Source organism: Misgurnus anguillicaudatus, chromosome 4 (assembly GCF_027580225.2).
Source record: "Misgurnus anguillicaudatus chromosome 4, ASM2758022v2, whole genome shotgun sequence".
Classification (NCBI taxonomy): domain Eukaryota; kingdom Metazoa; phylum Chordata; class Actinopteri; order Cypriniformes; family Cobitidae; genus Misgurnus; species Misgurnus anguillicaudatus.
The window spans coordinates 12,318,118-12,334,245 of record NC_073340.2 but is presented as its reverse complement, the minus strand read 5'-3'; the positions used below and the strand labels follow the sequence as shown (position 1 = coordinate 12,334,245).

At 37.5% G+C, this 16,128-nt stretch overlaps 1 protein-coding gene across 2 annotated transcripts in view; it reads left to right on the top strand.

Moving 5' to 3' along the window:
• The window catches only part of LOC129420420 (protein bicaudal C homolog 1-B), a 121,381-nt gene that overhangs the window by 74,715 nt on the left and 30,538 nt on the right, over positions 1-16,128 (top strand). For both annotated transcript variants that reach the window (XM_055175319.2, XM_055175318.2), the window contains exons 5-8: positions 1,216-1,374; positions 6,602-6,655; positions 9,559-9,747; positions 12,425-12,676. In XM_055175319.2, coding sequence (XP_055031294.2) covers positions 1,216-1,374; positions 6,602-6,655; positions 9,559-9,747; positions 12,425-12,676 — 654 coding nt within the window. The remainder of the gene's footprint in view (positions 1-1,215; positions 1,375-6,601; positions 6,656-9,558; positions 9,748-12,424; positions 12,677-16,128) is intronic.

The following is a 16,128-nucleotide window of genomic DNA, read 5'->3' as shown; positions in this document are numbered from 1 at the left end:
TATTCTTATGTTGTATATTTTTAATGTCTCTTTATTCTGTGCCGTCTGTCTCAGGTTTGGTGACACTGGGTTAAGTAGGCCAAATGCACAAGAATATGCTTTGCATTTAGCAAGAAAATGTCCTATTACGGAATTGAGGAACAGATCGGGATGCATTATTAAATTAGTTGTTTCTCTATTAATTTGATTAAAAATAAATTCAATTTATTTGATAGATTTATTTTGCTCTGTTCGCTTTTGAGGTCACTGGATGTCAGTGTGAGCTGAGAATTCGTTTTTTTTTTTGTGGGATTGTTAAAGAAACAGTACTACTGATCCCAGATGACAGTACATGTTTTTTTTTTTTTGCTGTTATTACTGCCAGACATAACACAGAACATCAACTGAAGAACTGATGTGTGCAAACAGCTCTCTGTAGATTTGATGTAATGGAAAAATTATTTGAATGTTGGTCATAAATCTAATTCAATAAGTCATAACTTGAATTAAGTAGTTCAGAGGGGCAGGGTCTGTTTTCCTCCATGATGTAAAAGATGATGTCATCTTTTTGATGTTGAACTACTCTCTTTAATCACACCTTAATATGCAGCATCTGATAGATTGGTTTTCACAAACACTGTGATACTATAAACACATTGCGGTGTTTGTTTGAGCATCCCATCTCAGAAACATTGACTAGTGTTACAAGATGTACACACCAAACGCGAAATCATGATTTGCGCGAGTAGATTACATACAAAGTCAATGCAAAGACGCAAATTAACGCAATCTTAAGCAGGGTGATGCGAACGACACAAACTGGGCATTGCGAATGACAAGAAAACGCGCATTTGCCTCAAACGCGTTTTCGCACATGTTAAAAATATAAAATTTAAGCGAAAAATTAGCATGACACGAAGTTAAATCCCGCAAGTAATCTAGAGCGAGGAACGCGATGCTTTGCGTTTGGTGCGTACGCAGCATAAAGGGCTCATTATAGTTATGCGTAGGTCCTACGGCGTAGGTTCTGCGTCGGTTTTCATTCATGCTTTTGCGTCGTCGTCCGCGTCGACGTGCAAACACGCGCGCAGACCGCTGGTAGGCAGTATCCACAATAGCAGCGCGCCCGTCAAAAAAGAAGAAGCTTGGCAAGTTTAATCGTGCTGATTTGATGTACCACAAGTGTTTGATGTACCACTCTTAATGCAATAAAACCCTCTCTTTTGTTTTGGGTAGAGTAATCGTGTGACCCTAAAGATGGACGTCTCGCACACGGAGCATTCACACGTCATCGGCAAAGGAGGAAACAACATCAAGAAGGTGATGGAAGACACGGGCTGTCACATCCACTTCCCTGATTCAAACCGCAACAACCAGGCTGAGAAGAGCAACCAGGTGTGAATCTGGCTTTAGTCTCCACAGCGTTTCATCATCTGACTTCAATATTACTACTGCTGCTCACTTGCATAAATATGTTGACTTTCTTTTTAAGAATATAAGCTTTTTTGATAAAACTTTAAAACTAGCTAACATGAGCTAACAATACTTGCATTTATGAATCTTAGTTCATGTCAATTTGATCATTTACTAATACATTTTAACATCAAAATTGACAAAAAAACTGTTAACATAAAATTAATGAACTACATTTATGGACTTGGCCGATGCTTTGTCACAAACAAAATACAGTGAATTTATGCTATACATTTTATCAGTATGTTTGTTCCCTTTTGCAATACTCAGTTGAGCTACAGGAATGCTTTATTTAAAACACTTTAACATGTCATGAACAACACTTTTATTGGCATTACCTAACATTAAAGGGACGATTCACCAAAAAATGAAAATCCTATCATCATTTACTCGCCTTCATGTTGTTCAAAACCTGTATGAGTTTATTCTGTTGTACACAAAAGAAGATATTTTGATAAATGATGGTACTCATCAACAATCTCATGCCAAGGCGTGTTTTAGTAACCAAAATTTTGATTAATTTATTTGTGTTTGCGGACGCGAATTTCCGGTGTTTTTTGTGTCTCTGGAAACGAATGTCTTTTTCGTTTTTCCCAGCATGAATTTCTATTAATGGCTGTTCGTGTCTGTGGCACGACTTTCTTTATCGTGTCATTTTATATTTTGTTTTCTCATAGTTGTTTTCTATTTTTTGACCATTGTTGCTTGGGGTTTGGGTTAGAATCACTTTCTGCGACTTCCTTACCCAAACCCCAACTCCAGGGAATAGTTTTAAAAGCAGACAAAAACATGTAGAAACTAATGCATAAAATTACATCCTAACGAAAACCCCGAATTTAACCCTAAACCCAAGCGACAATGATTTAAAAATAGAAAAGAACGATGAGAAAAAAATACACGATAAAGAAAGTCGTGCCACAGACACAAACAGCCATTGATAGAAATGAATGCTGAGAAAGACGAAAAAGACATTAGTCTCCAGAGACACGAAAAACAGCGGAAACACAAATAAATTCATCAAAATTTGACTTCCATAGTATTTGTTTTTCCGGTAACACTTTACAATAAGGTTCATTAGTTAACATTTGTTAACATGAACAAACCATGAGCAATACATTTGTTACAGTATTTATTAATCTTTGTTAGTTAATAGAAATAAAGCTGTTCATTGTTTGTTCATGTTAGTTCACAGTGCATTCATTAATGTTAACAAGATTTAAATAAAGTATTGGTAATGGCTGAAATTAACATTAAAAATATTAATAAATGCTGTATAAGTTCAGTTCATTATTAGTTCATGTTTAACTAATGTAGTTAACTAATGAACCTTATTGTAAAATGTTACCGTTTTTCCTACTATTGAAGTCAGTGGGTACCGTCAGTAGTGTGGTAACCATCATTTATCATAATATAATCTTTTGTGTTCAACAGAATAAAGAAATCCATACAGATTAAAAACAACATGAGGGAGAGGAAATTAAGACAGGATTTTGATTTTTGTGTGAACTATCACTTTAACTAACAAAGATCAGCAAATGCTGAAAAACTATATTGTTCATTGTTAGTTCATGTTAGCTAATTCATTAACTAATGTTACCAATTTATATTCATTTAAACATCAATAACAATAAGACTTTTATCTCTTAAAGTTCCTGAATTAGGAAAATGGTTGATATCGCATTGTTTTGGCAGTACAATGGTCATGGGTTTAATTCCCAGTAAACACACCCATACTGATACTTTGGATTAAAGTGTCTGCCAAATGTGTAACAAAATAACATAAGCCAGATATATTTTTAATTAACATCTGTTTTAAAAGATTACTTTCATAAGAAATTTTTTTGACTTTACCTCTGTCATCCAAGATATTTATGGCTTTCTTGAATCAAAAATATTTTTTTGGGGAAATTGGAAAACAAACCCAAAAAGAGTGCATTCATCCTTCACAGAAGTTATCCACGTGTCTCCAACGGTTTAATAAAGGTCTTCTGTGGGTAGTTAATATGATTTTGTATGAAAAATATCCATATTTTAAACTTTATAAACTATAATGTAGCTTTCTACGTGAGAGTTTTAGATTAGTGAGCGTTCTTGCCATGGGTACGTTGCACAGTGACTCTTGTGAATTGCGTGAGTCCAAGATTGGATTGTTATTAGAAACTAGTTAATATAGATTATTATAGAGTATAAAATATGGATATTTTTCTTACAATATCACATCGATTACCCACAAAAGACCTATATTAACCCATTGGAGCCGTGAGGATTACCTCTGTGAAGGATAAATGTCCTTTTTGTGATTTACAGTTGTTTCCTGATCCCTGTTTTCTTCCATTATAAGCTTGGAAAAGCAAAGACATTTATTAAAATAACTCCAAATGTGTTTGTCTGAAAGATGATGGACATATTTATCTTGGATTGCTTTAGAGGGAGCAAATCATAGCGTAATTTTGATATTTGGCTGGAGAATGATTTTAAAGGGGTCTGTATCTGTTTTGCATACATCATGGGTGAGCTTTCGACGTGATTATGTTATACAAGGTCGCGGACGCGCATCCCAGGGCTAGTGCAAGACGAGAAGTTGTGGTTAAAAGGATTTTTTTTTGTGAAAATGAAAAGATAAGACCCTTATGCCTCAGTTGGGATCGTTTAGAGCCCCTTGAAGCTGCGCTGGAACTGCAACATGAACCGCTTGGTTCAATTGAAGTCCACTCTATGGAGAAAAAAATGTAATTTCTTTTCGACTGAACTAAGAAAGACATAAACATCTTGCATGACACGGGGGTGAGTAAATTATCAGGAAATTGTCTTATTAAAGTGGACTAATCTTTTAATTTGGGGTTACGCATGACATAAACACACTATTTAGTGGTTTTATGAGATCATCAGATTGTACAGATCTGTCCCGGCTATGTGTCTGGCTGAACCGTCTGCTGTCTGTATAGGGGAGGTTGATATGAGATATATTCTGAGACGTGCTGATGTGGGGAATGTGAAAGTTGAGTAATATTTGTGGTGGTCTCATGAGTTTAGAGAGGCTGGTACTTACAGACCCATGAATGAGAGCCAATCTGAGCAAATGAAGAAATAACACAGCACATAATCTCTTCTTATCTGACACACATCATTTTTCATGTTTATTCACACATAAATAATTTATTCACCATCATGTCAGTCCAAACCAAAAGCATCCTCCTGTGGAACATGATAGATGTTTATAAAACATTAAACCATAGCTGATCACGGAGCTTTATGTTTGGAAAAAGACAAATGTCTAATTTTACTTCGTGTTAAAATGTAAAATCATAATGTAGACCATCATGTGTGTGGCTTGTCATTTCAAAATGTGTTCGGCGCAACATGTAAACTAAAGCGCATCATGCTGCAGACGCATCAAATGGGTTTATGACACTCGCATTTGCCAGATACTCACTTCATCTTATTTAATCAGAGTTTAGGGTTAAGTAAGTGTCTTGCGAGTCTTTTGTGAACGTGATCATAAACAGTTTCGACACGTGTGCAGCAGGCATGTATTTTGACCAAATGCATGAAGCACATGGTTCACATGACGCAACGAACACATATTTTAAAAACACAAGCAACACACATGACACTCCGAACACACATTTTGAATTTGCGCCCCTCAGAAGAGAAGTCACCGGCCGCCACTGCAAATGAGCTAATAAAGATATCAAATAAAAATGTTATGTCTATATATTTATTTGTATAGCAACTAGCGGTATGAGATAATGTACAGCCAACCGGGTTGTTATGGCAAATTAAAACCTCTCCTTACCTAAATGTGATCATTGCTTACTAAATTATAAATCTATCTCGGCTATATTTTTTATTAAACATAGACTTGATAAGAGTAAACGTTGGCGACCACGTGTGGCAACTACTGTAATTGCGTGCTGCATCATCGCAAATATGCTGGTTCATTTGGTGGAGCAAAGTATATAAAGTGGGAGGAGTTAGATCTGGATCCAACCTCGCGCCCTGGTTGTTGTGTTCTGCAGTAAGGACCATCTCCAATATTTGGACAAGATTTGGCCAGAATCCGATGAAAATCTTGATTCTGAGGGTGCAAAAAAAAACTAAACTTTGAGAAAATCGCCTTGAAAGTTTTCCAAATGAAGTCTAATAAAACTGTATTCACCCACAAAAATGTAAGTTTTGATATATTTATGTTAGAAAATTTACAAAATATCTTCATGGAACATGATCTTAACATCCTAATGATTTTTAGCATAAAAGAAAAATCAATAATTCTGCTGCAAAAAAATAAATAAAATTGGGCCAAAAATATGTTTTAAATATATCCCAAATACATTTTGTAGAAAGTTACCGAGCCCCTAAGGTGACATTGGAGTAAAAAAATCAAAAGTTTAGTTACATGTGCTTACGCGAAGCCTTCATGTGCCGATTTTTTTTAAAGTTTAGTTTCGCATGCTCACGTGAAACTATCGCGCGCGCATGTGAAACTATCGCGAAAGTTTCAGGTGCACACGCGATAGATTTCATGTGCGTACTTGAAAGTTTCACGTGATCATGACATAGTTTCACGTGCGCACGCACAACTAAACTTTTGTTTTATTTTTGCTTCATGTTCTTTTAGGGTCTCCGTAGAAAGTAAAGCTTTATAAATATATTTTTGAATTTGTAAATATATTTAGTGTTACCTTTATATATTAACATATATTCATAATGTATTTCAGGGGTAAAAAGTACATTTAAAATTAGAAGTATATTTTTGCAGTTAAAGATATTTAATTTTAATGTTTTCAAGCATGTTATGTTTACAGGTTTGTAACATAAAAGTTTTTCTTTCAATGTAATGTGAATATAAATGCTTTAAAATATATTTATAAAATGCTTTAAAAATGGCCAACAATATATTTCAGTACATATATTTTTTTGGCAATTTTTTGTATATTTTGAAATATTTTTTAAAATTATATATATTTCTGCCGTAATGTTTGAAAATCTCTGACACAACAGGTTTAGAGCATCATGAAGGTTAATGGTTTAACCATTGATTGCAAGTAACCAGACCCTTTAAGTCTACTGATACAGAAACCCAGCTCTATCACAGCTCTTCACTTCACGTTTGTCATCGACCTGTGACGTTCATTTATATTTCCTGCAGGTTTCTATAGCTGGACAGCCGGGAGGAGTCGAAGCCGCCAGAGCCAGAATTCGGGTAAATAAACACTCCTAACTTGATTGACAGAAGGTGGGAGGCTGTTATTTATCTTCAGATGGGACAGGGAGTGTGAACACAGATGATTTTTGGGGGGTGAGATACAGACATTCCTTAACATCTCAGTGGTCGTGCCAGTAACAAGCGGCATTCCACTCTCTCACTTGAGCTCATATTAAAACTGCTGCCACCTTTTGGTGTCTCACAATCACTGCAGCTCATCTTCCACATTCATCTCTCACACAAATTATGCAACATAAATATATTTTAAAAGGACAAATAACTCTCATGTTTAGTTTCTGGTTCATTGGTTGTGTATCCAGTCAACAGTTTTAAATCTCATGTCTAATGTAAAGGTTTGTGTGGAGATAAGAACCTCTGACCTATAGATGCATGGGACCCTATCTTACCCGGTGCAATGCGCCGCCAGGCACAACACAAGTGTTTGTTCATAGCATTATTACGGCACGTTTTACAGCTATTAAGCGTAATAATGCTATGATCAAATGTTGCAAATACGTCTACATTGTACGCTTCAGCATTTTTTTAAACACACACAAAAGTAAGTTTGTGTATAAATGCTACATATTACCAGTGAGACCAGACTGACATGTCATAATAGGTAGTAGTGTATATATCAGTATTGCATATTTGCAGTAATGACGAATGCAGATCCGTTTCCTCTCTGGAGAAGCGCTCAGTCTTTGCTCTTGTAAATACGAATCCGCCATGGTGCAAGCGCATCTGGCTTTTAAAGGGTGGGAGATGAGACTCCATGAGATGAGGTTTATTGCACGTTACGCCCAAAACACACCTAAGAGAATAGGTAGCCTACAACCCTTTTGGATCATGCGCCTGGCACGCCGACCATTTTTCCATCGTTAAAACTATAGCAAAAGGGGATTCGGCCATGCCCTATGTGCACCTGCGCAATGCACTGCAGACCATGTGCTTAGATCGTTAAAATAGGGCCCGTAGTGTGAGTTGACAATGAGTCGACTGGCCTGAAACAATGTAAAGCTGTAGCTTTAGTGATTTCTTGAGCGTTTGGCTGCGTGTGTTACAGCTCCGTCCAAACTCAGTGCTCGGGTTTCAGGACTCCTCACACGTGCTTCCTCCTCAGAGAGAACCAAGACAAACAAGCCCAAGCATTCGAGCGCAGCGGACTTCCTCAGTGTTTGCACAACTACCAAGCCCCAATTAACTTCACCATAAACCCTCACACTTTCACAAAGCAATTTGTACAAAACGAGCACTGTCGAAAAACCCAGGCCGCTCCATTTTAAGTCCAAAGTATACAACGTAGGCAGCAGTTCTGTGGATGAAATAAAGTTTAGTGGGTCAGCTTTTCATTTCTCCTCATTGACCAGAACTGCTGTACATTCTCCTTGTCTTCAAGATATTTCGATCTCTTTTCTGGCCAATTGAAATGTTATGTTGTAGAAGCAAAACAGTTTGTAATTCGTGTTTGGTCATGAGCTGGATAAAGTGTGTGTTGTTGATGACATTAGCTTGTTTAAAGATTAGCCTTACATTCTCAGAAGGGGTCGAGTTCATTCCTGTGCAATGAGATACCAAACATCTTGACTCTTTGGGTCTGTGAAATCACAATGCGAGCAAATACAGAAGTTATTGATAGTACAAAAGGTCAAGAAAAGCCATCCATGCAGTCCACTTATTTGTACAATATCACAATACAGCATTCTCCTCCAAATTTATATTAATAATAATCATATCAAAAGCACAGCAGGCATTTGTTTTAAAAGTTCTGTTCATAAGGCATTGGTTAAAAATAACCATGGTTGTGGTTATGATTCCTTCAGGAATGAGGAGAACCATTAGCAAAGATGAATGATTGGAATTCCAGAGCGTTTTGATGCCCAACTCCCAGTCCAAGTTGAACCCAATAAAAGTTTCCTTGTCCAAAGGCAGAGTGACTGTCCTGACCACATGTAAAGAGAGGGGAATGTCTTTCATTTCGGCCCCCGGTACAAAGCAACTAGGGTGAACTGAACCCCTACGACATATGGGACTGATCAGAGCTGCATTTTTTAAAGTTGGCCATTTCTTCTGTTTACCAATTCACTTTGGTGGGACTCGGTGCTAGACCCCTGACAACCCTAAAATTACAGCAGAATGCATGAAGTTGTTTTCAATAAAATTCTTCTTCAAATGAAAGGCCATTATAGTAAATTCAAGCAACTTCTAGTTAGGATTTGCTACTGCTTAGGGCCAGATTTACTAACAACGTCCCCCAAGCAAACTATCATTTTGGCGTTAAATAACAATTGTTGTGATTGACTAAAGACGTGCAGTGGATAATTAGCGCTGAAAAGGCGTGGTCAAGTTATTTTTGTGACTGACCTTATGCTTTTCTAGGAGTTTCCCTTTCAAATGCAAAATTTATATGTAGTGCTGAACTCAAGCGCATCAGGCGTTAGTAGATCACACGCACCTCATTAGCTCTGCTTATTTGCGACCCTAATTTGACCTAATTTGTGCTGCTCTTAATTTGCCCCATTTAGTAAATCTGTGGTCAAGTTATTTTTGCGACTGACCTTATGCTTTTCTAGGAGTTTCCCTTTCAAATGCAAAATTTATATGTAGTGCTGCACTCAAGCGCATCAGGCGTTAGTAGATCACCCGCACCTCATTAGCTCTGCTTATTTGCGACCCTAATTGGACCTAATTTGTGTTGCTCTTAATTTGCCCCGTTTAGTAAACCTGCCTCTTAATGTGCTTGTTTGTCAGACAGAAATGTCAGAGATTGTTGTGTAGTGTGTCAGCCCTCCTAAATTCACATTGTCTGAGTGTGTTGGACCTCTTGTGGAAGAATGTGAGATGTGACGTTACAGCGAGTCATTTTGATCTTTTATAAAATATTTGATGTCCTCATCTTTCAGGAGTTACTTCCCCTGGTGTTGATGTTTGAGCTGCCGGTCATAGTGCAGATGAACCCTGACCCCAGCTCTCCTGCGATCCAGCACATCTCACAGACGTACAACATCTCTGTGGCTTTCAAGCAGAGGTCCAGACTCTACGGAGCGATGGGAGTCGTGCGGGGATCACAGAATAATGTAGCTGCTGTCAAAGTAAGACAAAACGTAAAAAATTAACATGAACATCTATAAACCCATTAACACATCACTTTGGTTGTAAAAAAATGTCTGTAAAACTGGCAGAGGGGCTTCTGTGTGAAAACAAATGCGTTCCGTAAATGCTCTGGGATCGCTCGGGTAAAGAGGACCGAGTAACATTGTTCTTACATTTCCGGAACACATCCTGTGTGAGCAAGAAGCAGAAACAATGCCGTAAGGGGTGTGCCATAGTGAGGACGCGTGTGTCATCACATCAAGAAGTTATGGTTCAGCTTTTTGACACAGGGATTTAAACTCGGATCAACATTCACAACGAGAAATGTCTGCAAACTTACTGGACTGAAGCAGAGATCAGTGCATCATGCGCTCCTTATGATCTTGTTATAAACAAAAACACACACATATGGTTTCTCTCGAAAGAAATGCACGGATAATTATCAAATGATTTTCAGTGTGTCACCTACAGCCTAAACAAAAGCACCACTCTTCTGAACAATGGTAACTACAAAACTCCAAGAAGAACTCTTCTAAATCTCAACGATAAATGAACATTAAACATTAACAAGTCTTTCATTTTAGTTAAAAACACATAAAATAGTATTTAATTTCAAATTTTACTCTTCAAATGCAGTCCCATGTAAAGCATGCTGGGAACTACAAGTTCACTGCTTAGTTAGTTATGTCTACCAAAATCATTTAAGTAGTTTCAACACAAAATGATTAAAGGATTAGTCCATTTTCTTTAAAAAAATCCAGATAATTTACTCACCACCATGTCATCCAAAATGTTGATGTCTTTCTTTGTTCAGTCGAGAAGAAATTATGTTTTTTGAGGAAAAAATTTCATGATTTTTCTCGTTTTATGGGACCCCAACACTTAACAGATTTAATGCAGTTTAAACTTGCACTTTCAAAGGACTCTAAACGACCCCAAACGAGGCATAAGGGTCTTATTTATTGAAAAAAAAAAATTTACAATAAAAATAAAAATACACTTTAAACCACAACTTCTCATCTATCTCCTGTCCTGTGACACGCCAGCATGACCTCACATAATTGCGTAATGCTGTGGAAAGGTCACGTGTTAAATGAAACGCACATTTGCGCACCATTTTAAACAATAAACTGACACAAAGACATTAATTAGTATCATTTAACATACAACAACGTCGGAACGGTCCTCTTTCTCCACACTTGAAAACACTGGGGCGTAGTTTCGCATTCGTCATCCGTGACCTCTTGACGTGATAACGTATTACGTGAGGTCGCACTGGCACATCGCGGGGCCGGAGATGGACGAGAGGTTGTGGTTTGGAAGTGCATATTTTTTCTTGTCAAAAGTGACAATCGTTTTGCTAGATAAGCTTTGAAACTCTGTTGAAACTGCAATTTTAAACCGCATTAAAACTGTTACGTTTTGGGGTCCATTAAAATCCTGGAATGTTTTCCTCAAAAAAAAATATAATTTCTTCTTGACTGAACAAAGAAAGACTTCAACATTTTGGATGACATGGTGGTGAGTAAATTATCTGGATTTTTTTTAAGAAAATGGAATATTCCTTTAAGTTAATTTCTTTCTTACTAATTTAAGTAGATTGTACATGATACAACGAAGTTGAATTTTACTCAAATGTGTTCATTTAGAATTACTAAAAATTACTCAAATTTTTATGTTATTTTTTTACTTATTTTGGTTAAAGAGCACCTATTTTGTCTTGTGCATGTCAACCGGCCCAGGAAGTGAACTGTTGTCTACAATCCATGTGTTTGTTGTAGTACAAGAAAAAAGAGATTTACATAGGAGACGATAACTTGCGTAAATGTTTACTTTGGGATTTGTACCTTTTGCATATCGTTAACATGAACTAATACACACTTACACACCAAAGGAAGTGTAAAACCATGAATCGGATAATCGGTGCTCTTTAAAAAACAAGAATATTTTTTTAAATAGAGTTTACTCATTTTTTATTTTGTTAAATCTACCAAGGCACATAAACATTTTTACAATGCATGTGTGTAAATACACGCACAGATTCCGGAAAATCATTGGTGGTGTAAATGAAATGACAAATCCTGGATGCATTTTCTGTGTATTTCCGTTATCTTTGTGTGAAGGGCATATGATTTATGTTTTTTGTGGAACAAAAGCATTTTTTCAAACATTTCCTCACCTTTGAAGCACATCCTCATTAGACATACTTCAGATGAATAGATCACAGTAAATCCCTCAGCACACACTTCCACACCTTTGATCTCTGTGTCTTTGAGCTCACTGTGCTGCTGGCGCTGTGGTTCAGACATAGACTGTCATGTGGAAATATTCTCAATGTGAATCCTCTTCCATCATTGGCCTTGAGGAAGGGTCTAGTGTTATAGTTGTCCTGCGGCCCTTCGGCTATGCCTGGTATGCTCTGAGAGCCGGGGTGTAAAGTCTCGTGCCAAAACCACCTACAGCCAGATGCAGCCAGAACGGAGCCCCAAATGAACCCTCATCCGTTTCTCTCTTGCCCTTGTTTTACAGTGTGCTAAAAGCCTCGGATCTAGTCCGTTCTTGTGTATGCCAGAATGAAAAACACAAAAATGAAGTTCTTGTTTACCAAAACAGTGTGGTTTTGAGTGATGCGAGTATGCAGAAGGAGTCAGTGAGGTGTCTGTGGTTTTGTTACAGAGAGGCACGGCGGTGTTACTGGAACACCTCGCGGGAAGCCTGGCCAGCGCCATCACGGTCAGCACACAGCTGGACATCGCACCGCAACATCACCTCTTCATGATGGGACGTAACGGCAGCAACATCAAACACATCATGCAGCGCACCGGCGCTCAAGTTCACTTTCCAGATCCCAACTGTCCGCAGAAGAAATCCACAGTCTATGTGCAGGGAACCATTGACTCGGTGTGCCTGGCCCGTCAGTACCTAATGGTAAGATGTTTGATATTGGCCTGAGTTTTAGTGGATCACCCTCTCTTTATTGCGGTCTAAAATGTCTGTACTCTGCGCTAGACGTCTTCTCGGGTCCAAATAAATGTACCCGACCCTAAATGACTCGATTCACATTATACCTGAACCCGACGTGCATAATTTTTTTTTAAAGAAAGACCCGAGACAAACCCGAGAAAATTAGACTCGAGTCTGACCCGAACCAGTGGCAATTTTTTTGAACCCGACTGGACTCGAATGTAAATGGCACCGACCGACGTGTGTGCAGTCTGCAGCCCTGCATGCAGCAGTCAGACATAAACCTCGCTGGTCTCGCAACCAGGGCCGCATTAACACTGCAAGGGGCCCCTGGGCTTTACCCTTTTGTGTGGCCCTTCATCCACCAGAATTGCAGCCTACATTCACACAATCTTTATAACCACTAAGTGCAAGTTGTCAGGCTTTTATTTTGCTTGAATAAATGGAATAACAAAATATTAAAACCATATCAGACTGCCCACAATATACACAAATATCACTGCATAACATATGCACATAGTCCTAGCTAGAGGTGACCCGAATAGTCTAAGATTCAATGCTTTGACAGGAGAAGCCTGATACGACTACTGCACAGTCAATCGTCGCAGATGTGTTGATCATAAAATGAGGATCATTTAAAGGTGCAGTGTGTAAATTTTAGCAGCATCTAGTGGTGAGGTTGCGAATTGCTCAGTCCACTGCCCAACCCTTGCTTTTGAAATGCATTAAGAAGCTACAATAGCCACCACTGGACAAACATTTTATCGTTGGAGACAACTTAGTACAAAAGTTTGTCCGTTAAGGGCTTCTGTAGAAACATGGCAGCACAAAATGGCGACTTTCATTTAAGTGGACCCTCTGTGTTAGTAGATAAAAACGTCTCATTCTAAGGTAATAAAAACATAATGTTTCATTTTAAAAGGTCTTTATACACCACTGATAATATAGTTTTGTATATTATTTTGCATTTCTTTCAAGAGATCCTTCTAAAAATTACACACTGCACCTTTAATTTTGGCTGTATAAGAGTGCACATTATCTGATTTCACATTTAACAGCTTTCTCCCAATATAAAAAATATACATCCTATTATGGTAATACTAAGTAAATAATATGTGAAAAAGTAGCTTTCAATAAATATTTTTAAAGTCTGTTAATAGCCTAAATCCCGTGACAGGGCTGCACGCCCATATCCAGAAACCATTGCAAAGTCTCTTTGTTTCTGCAATTAAAAAGACAAAACAGGCAATTCTATACTTTCGTTATTTTAAAATTAATTTGAATATTTCCTTGTTTTTATTTAATTGATAGATTATTCAGTGTTATCTGATTAAACTATTTGTGGTTTATGTTTTATTCCCCTGCGCATTTAGGCATTTTGCACCCATGTTTTGCACCTTATTGACTTCATTTTGTTTTTATTTTTTATTAATTATAAAGGTAAATTCTGATCTAATTTAAGTTCTGTAAGTTTTGGATTGCTTTCCGTTGTGTCGATGTTGCGGTGTTGCATGCTGTCACATTCAATTTAGCCGAACGCGCTAGGTGCTCTGCGTGATCATATTTAGGCGTTCATCAAACTGAACATCAAAAAACGGATTTTTTCGACAAGTATAAGTTTTAAAATGTATTTAAAAAGGTTGCTCAACTTTTCAGAAGTTGAACTACAAAACAGGTAAGCCGTTTTTTTTTTTTGGTGATGACACCAAAAATATCTCTACCGAATCTGACACAATTGTCTCTCTTGTGATTTAATACTATGGTCGGTGTTAACTTTCAAATGATAGAAAAGAGATTCCTGAAACAAATGTTATAAGAATCATCAGGTGTTTCAAGTGAATACAGAGATGATCAAAGTGAAAGTAAGCAATCAGATATTTCTGTGCAAAATAATAAAGCATATATAGTGTCTATAAAATCATTAATTTCAGTGTTTATAAATGAACCGTTTAAGGAATTGTATATAAAGCTTGTTTTTTATAATTTACAGTAACAAATTATAGCTATGTAATTTCTCGTCTTTTATTTCCTTGCCAAGCTAAATCTCAAAATGAAATAAGATCGCTGAACTTAGCCGTGGCTTCCGAGGAAGAATCTAATTTGTTATTTATTAGATTTAGTTATCAAAAATGTTTTGTGTAAAATCTTTGTGTGCTGTTCTGTATATCTTGGCTTTAAAATGTTATGAGGAATCATTTAATGAACTTTTATACACGTCTTTCATATTAAGATAAAAACGCGTCCTCAGTTTAGTCTTTGTTCATCACTTGAAAGGCACTTGTGGTCACTTTATCAGAAAGCTGTCTGTGTTGCCTTCAGAAATGCAATAATGGATATTTCAGACAGAAATTTTAAAAAGCTCACTAATGATTGCTGGGTAACCTACAGTAAGTGAGTTATTTTCTTGCGCAGGAACTGCATTCACGCACGGACATTCAAAGCAAAGCGATTAAGCATAATTTTAAAGGGAGTATCAACTTTTTATAAAATGCGGTTGTTACTTTTTTCCGGCATCTCGGGGCCCATCCCAGCCCGAGGCCCTGGGCTTAAGCCCAGGTAAGCCCATGCATTAATGCGGCCCTGCTCGCAACCAATTTGGCGAGGTGCTCCATTTGTTTTACTTTGTTATCTGAAGATGACACCAAGGTAACCACTATAATGTATAAATTTAAAATTGACTGACATGTCTGTCTCAATGAAAATTAACCTACCGCCACCCACACAATGTCGCAAGCGCTCTTGGCAAACAGAGGAGAGGTTTGAAACGGACACACACACGAGAGAGTTCGGGTTTTCGGGTCCGTTCGGCAAAAAACACATTCATTTTAAATTTCCAGAGACCCGATGCCGCTAATATTATGCCCGACCTGTTTCCGAGGCACACGTGAAACTTTTAGACCCGAACCCGATCGGGACTCGGGTCAGACCTCGGGTTTTCGGATCTAAGTGGACCCGTGAAGACCTCTACTCTGCGCACTTATTTACGCCCAGTCTTTAAACTCATTTCCCGCCAGCCATTTTTTGAAAAGTTTTCCGCCAGCATTTTTGGTGACTTTCACAAAAGTTTCACAAAATGCCTTTCAGGAAGATTTTCTTTTAAAAATACTTTTCATCCTATCTATATTTTTTTCTCTGCTTATAACTCTTAAAGGGCCATTTCACCGATAGGAACATTAATCTTTATGGAAAGTGAGTCATATTTGTAGTCAAAATGTAACATAAATGTAGAATTTTGTGCCTATTTGACAGAGAAAAGACAAAATGTGACTTTAAAGCACATTTGTATGAAAAACTACAACTGCCACTATGCACCACAATGCACAGCTCTGCAAGCCACTCCCATTAATCGGAACACGGCTCAGACATGCTATTATGTACATAAATGCCACGTTAGTAAAACAAAGAAAATAGCCACC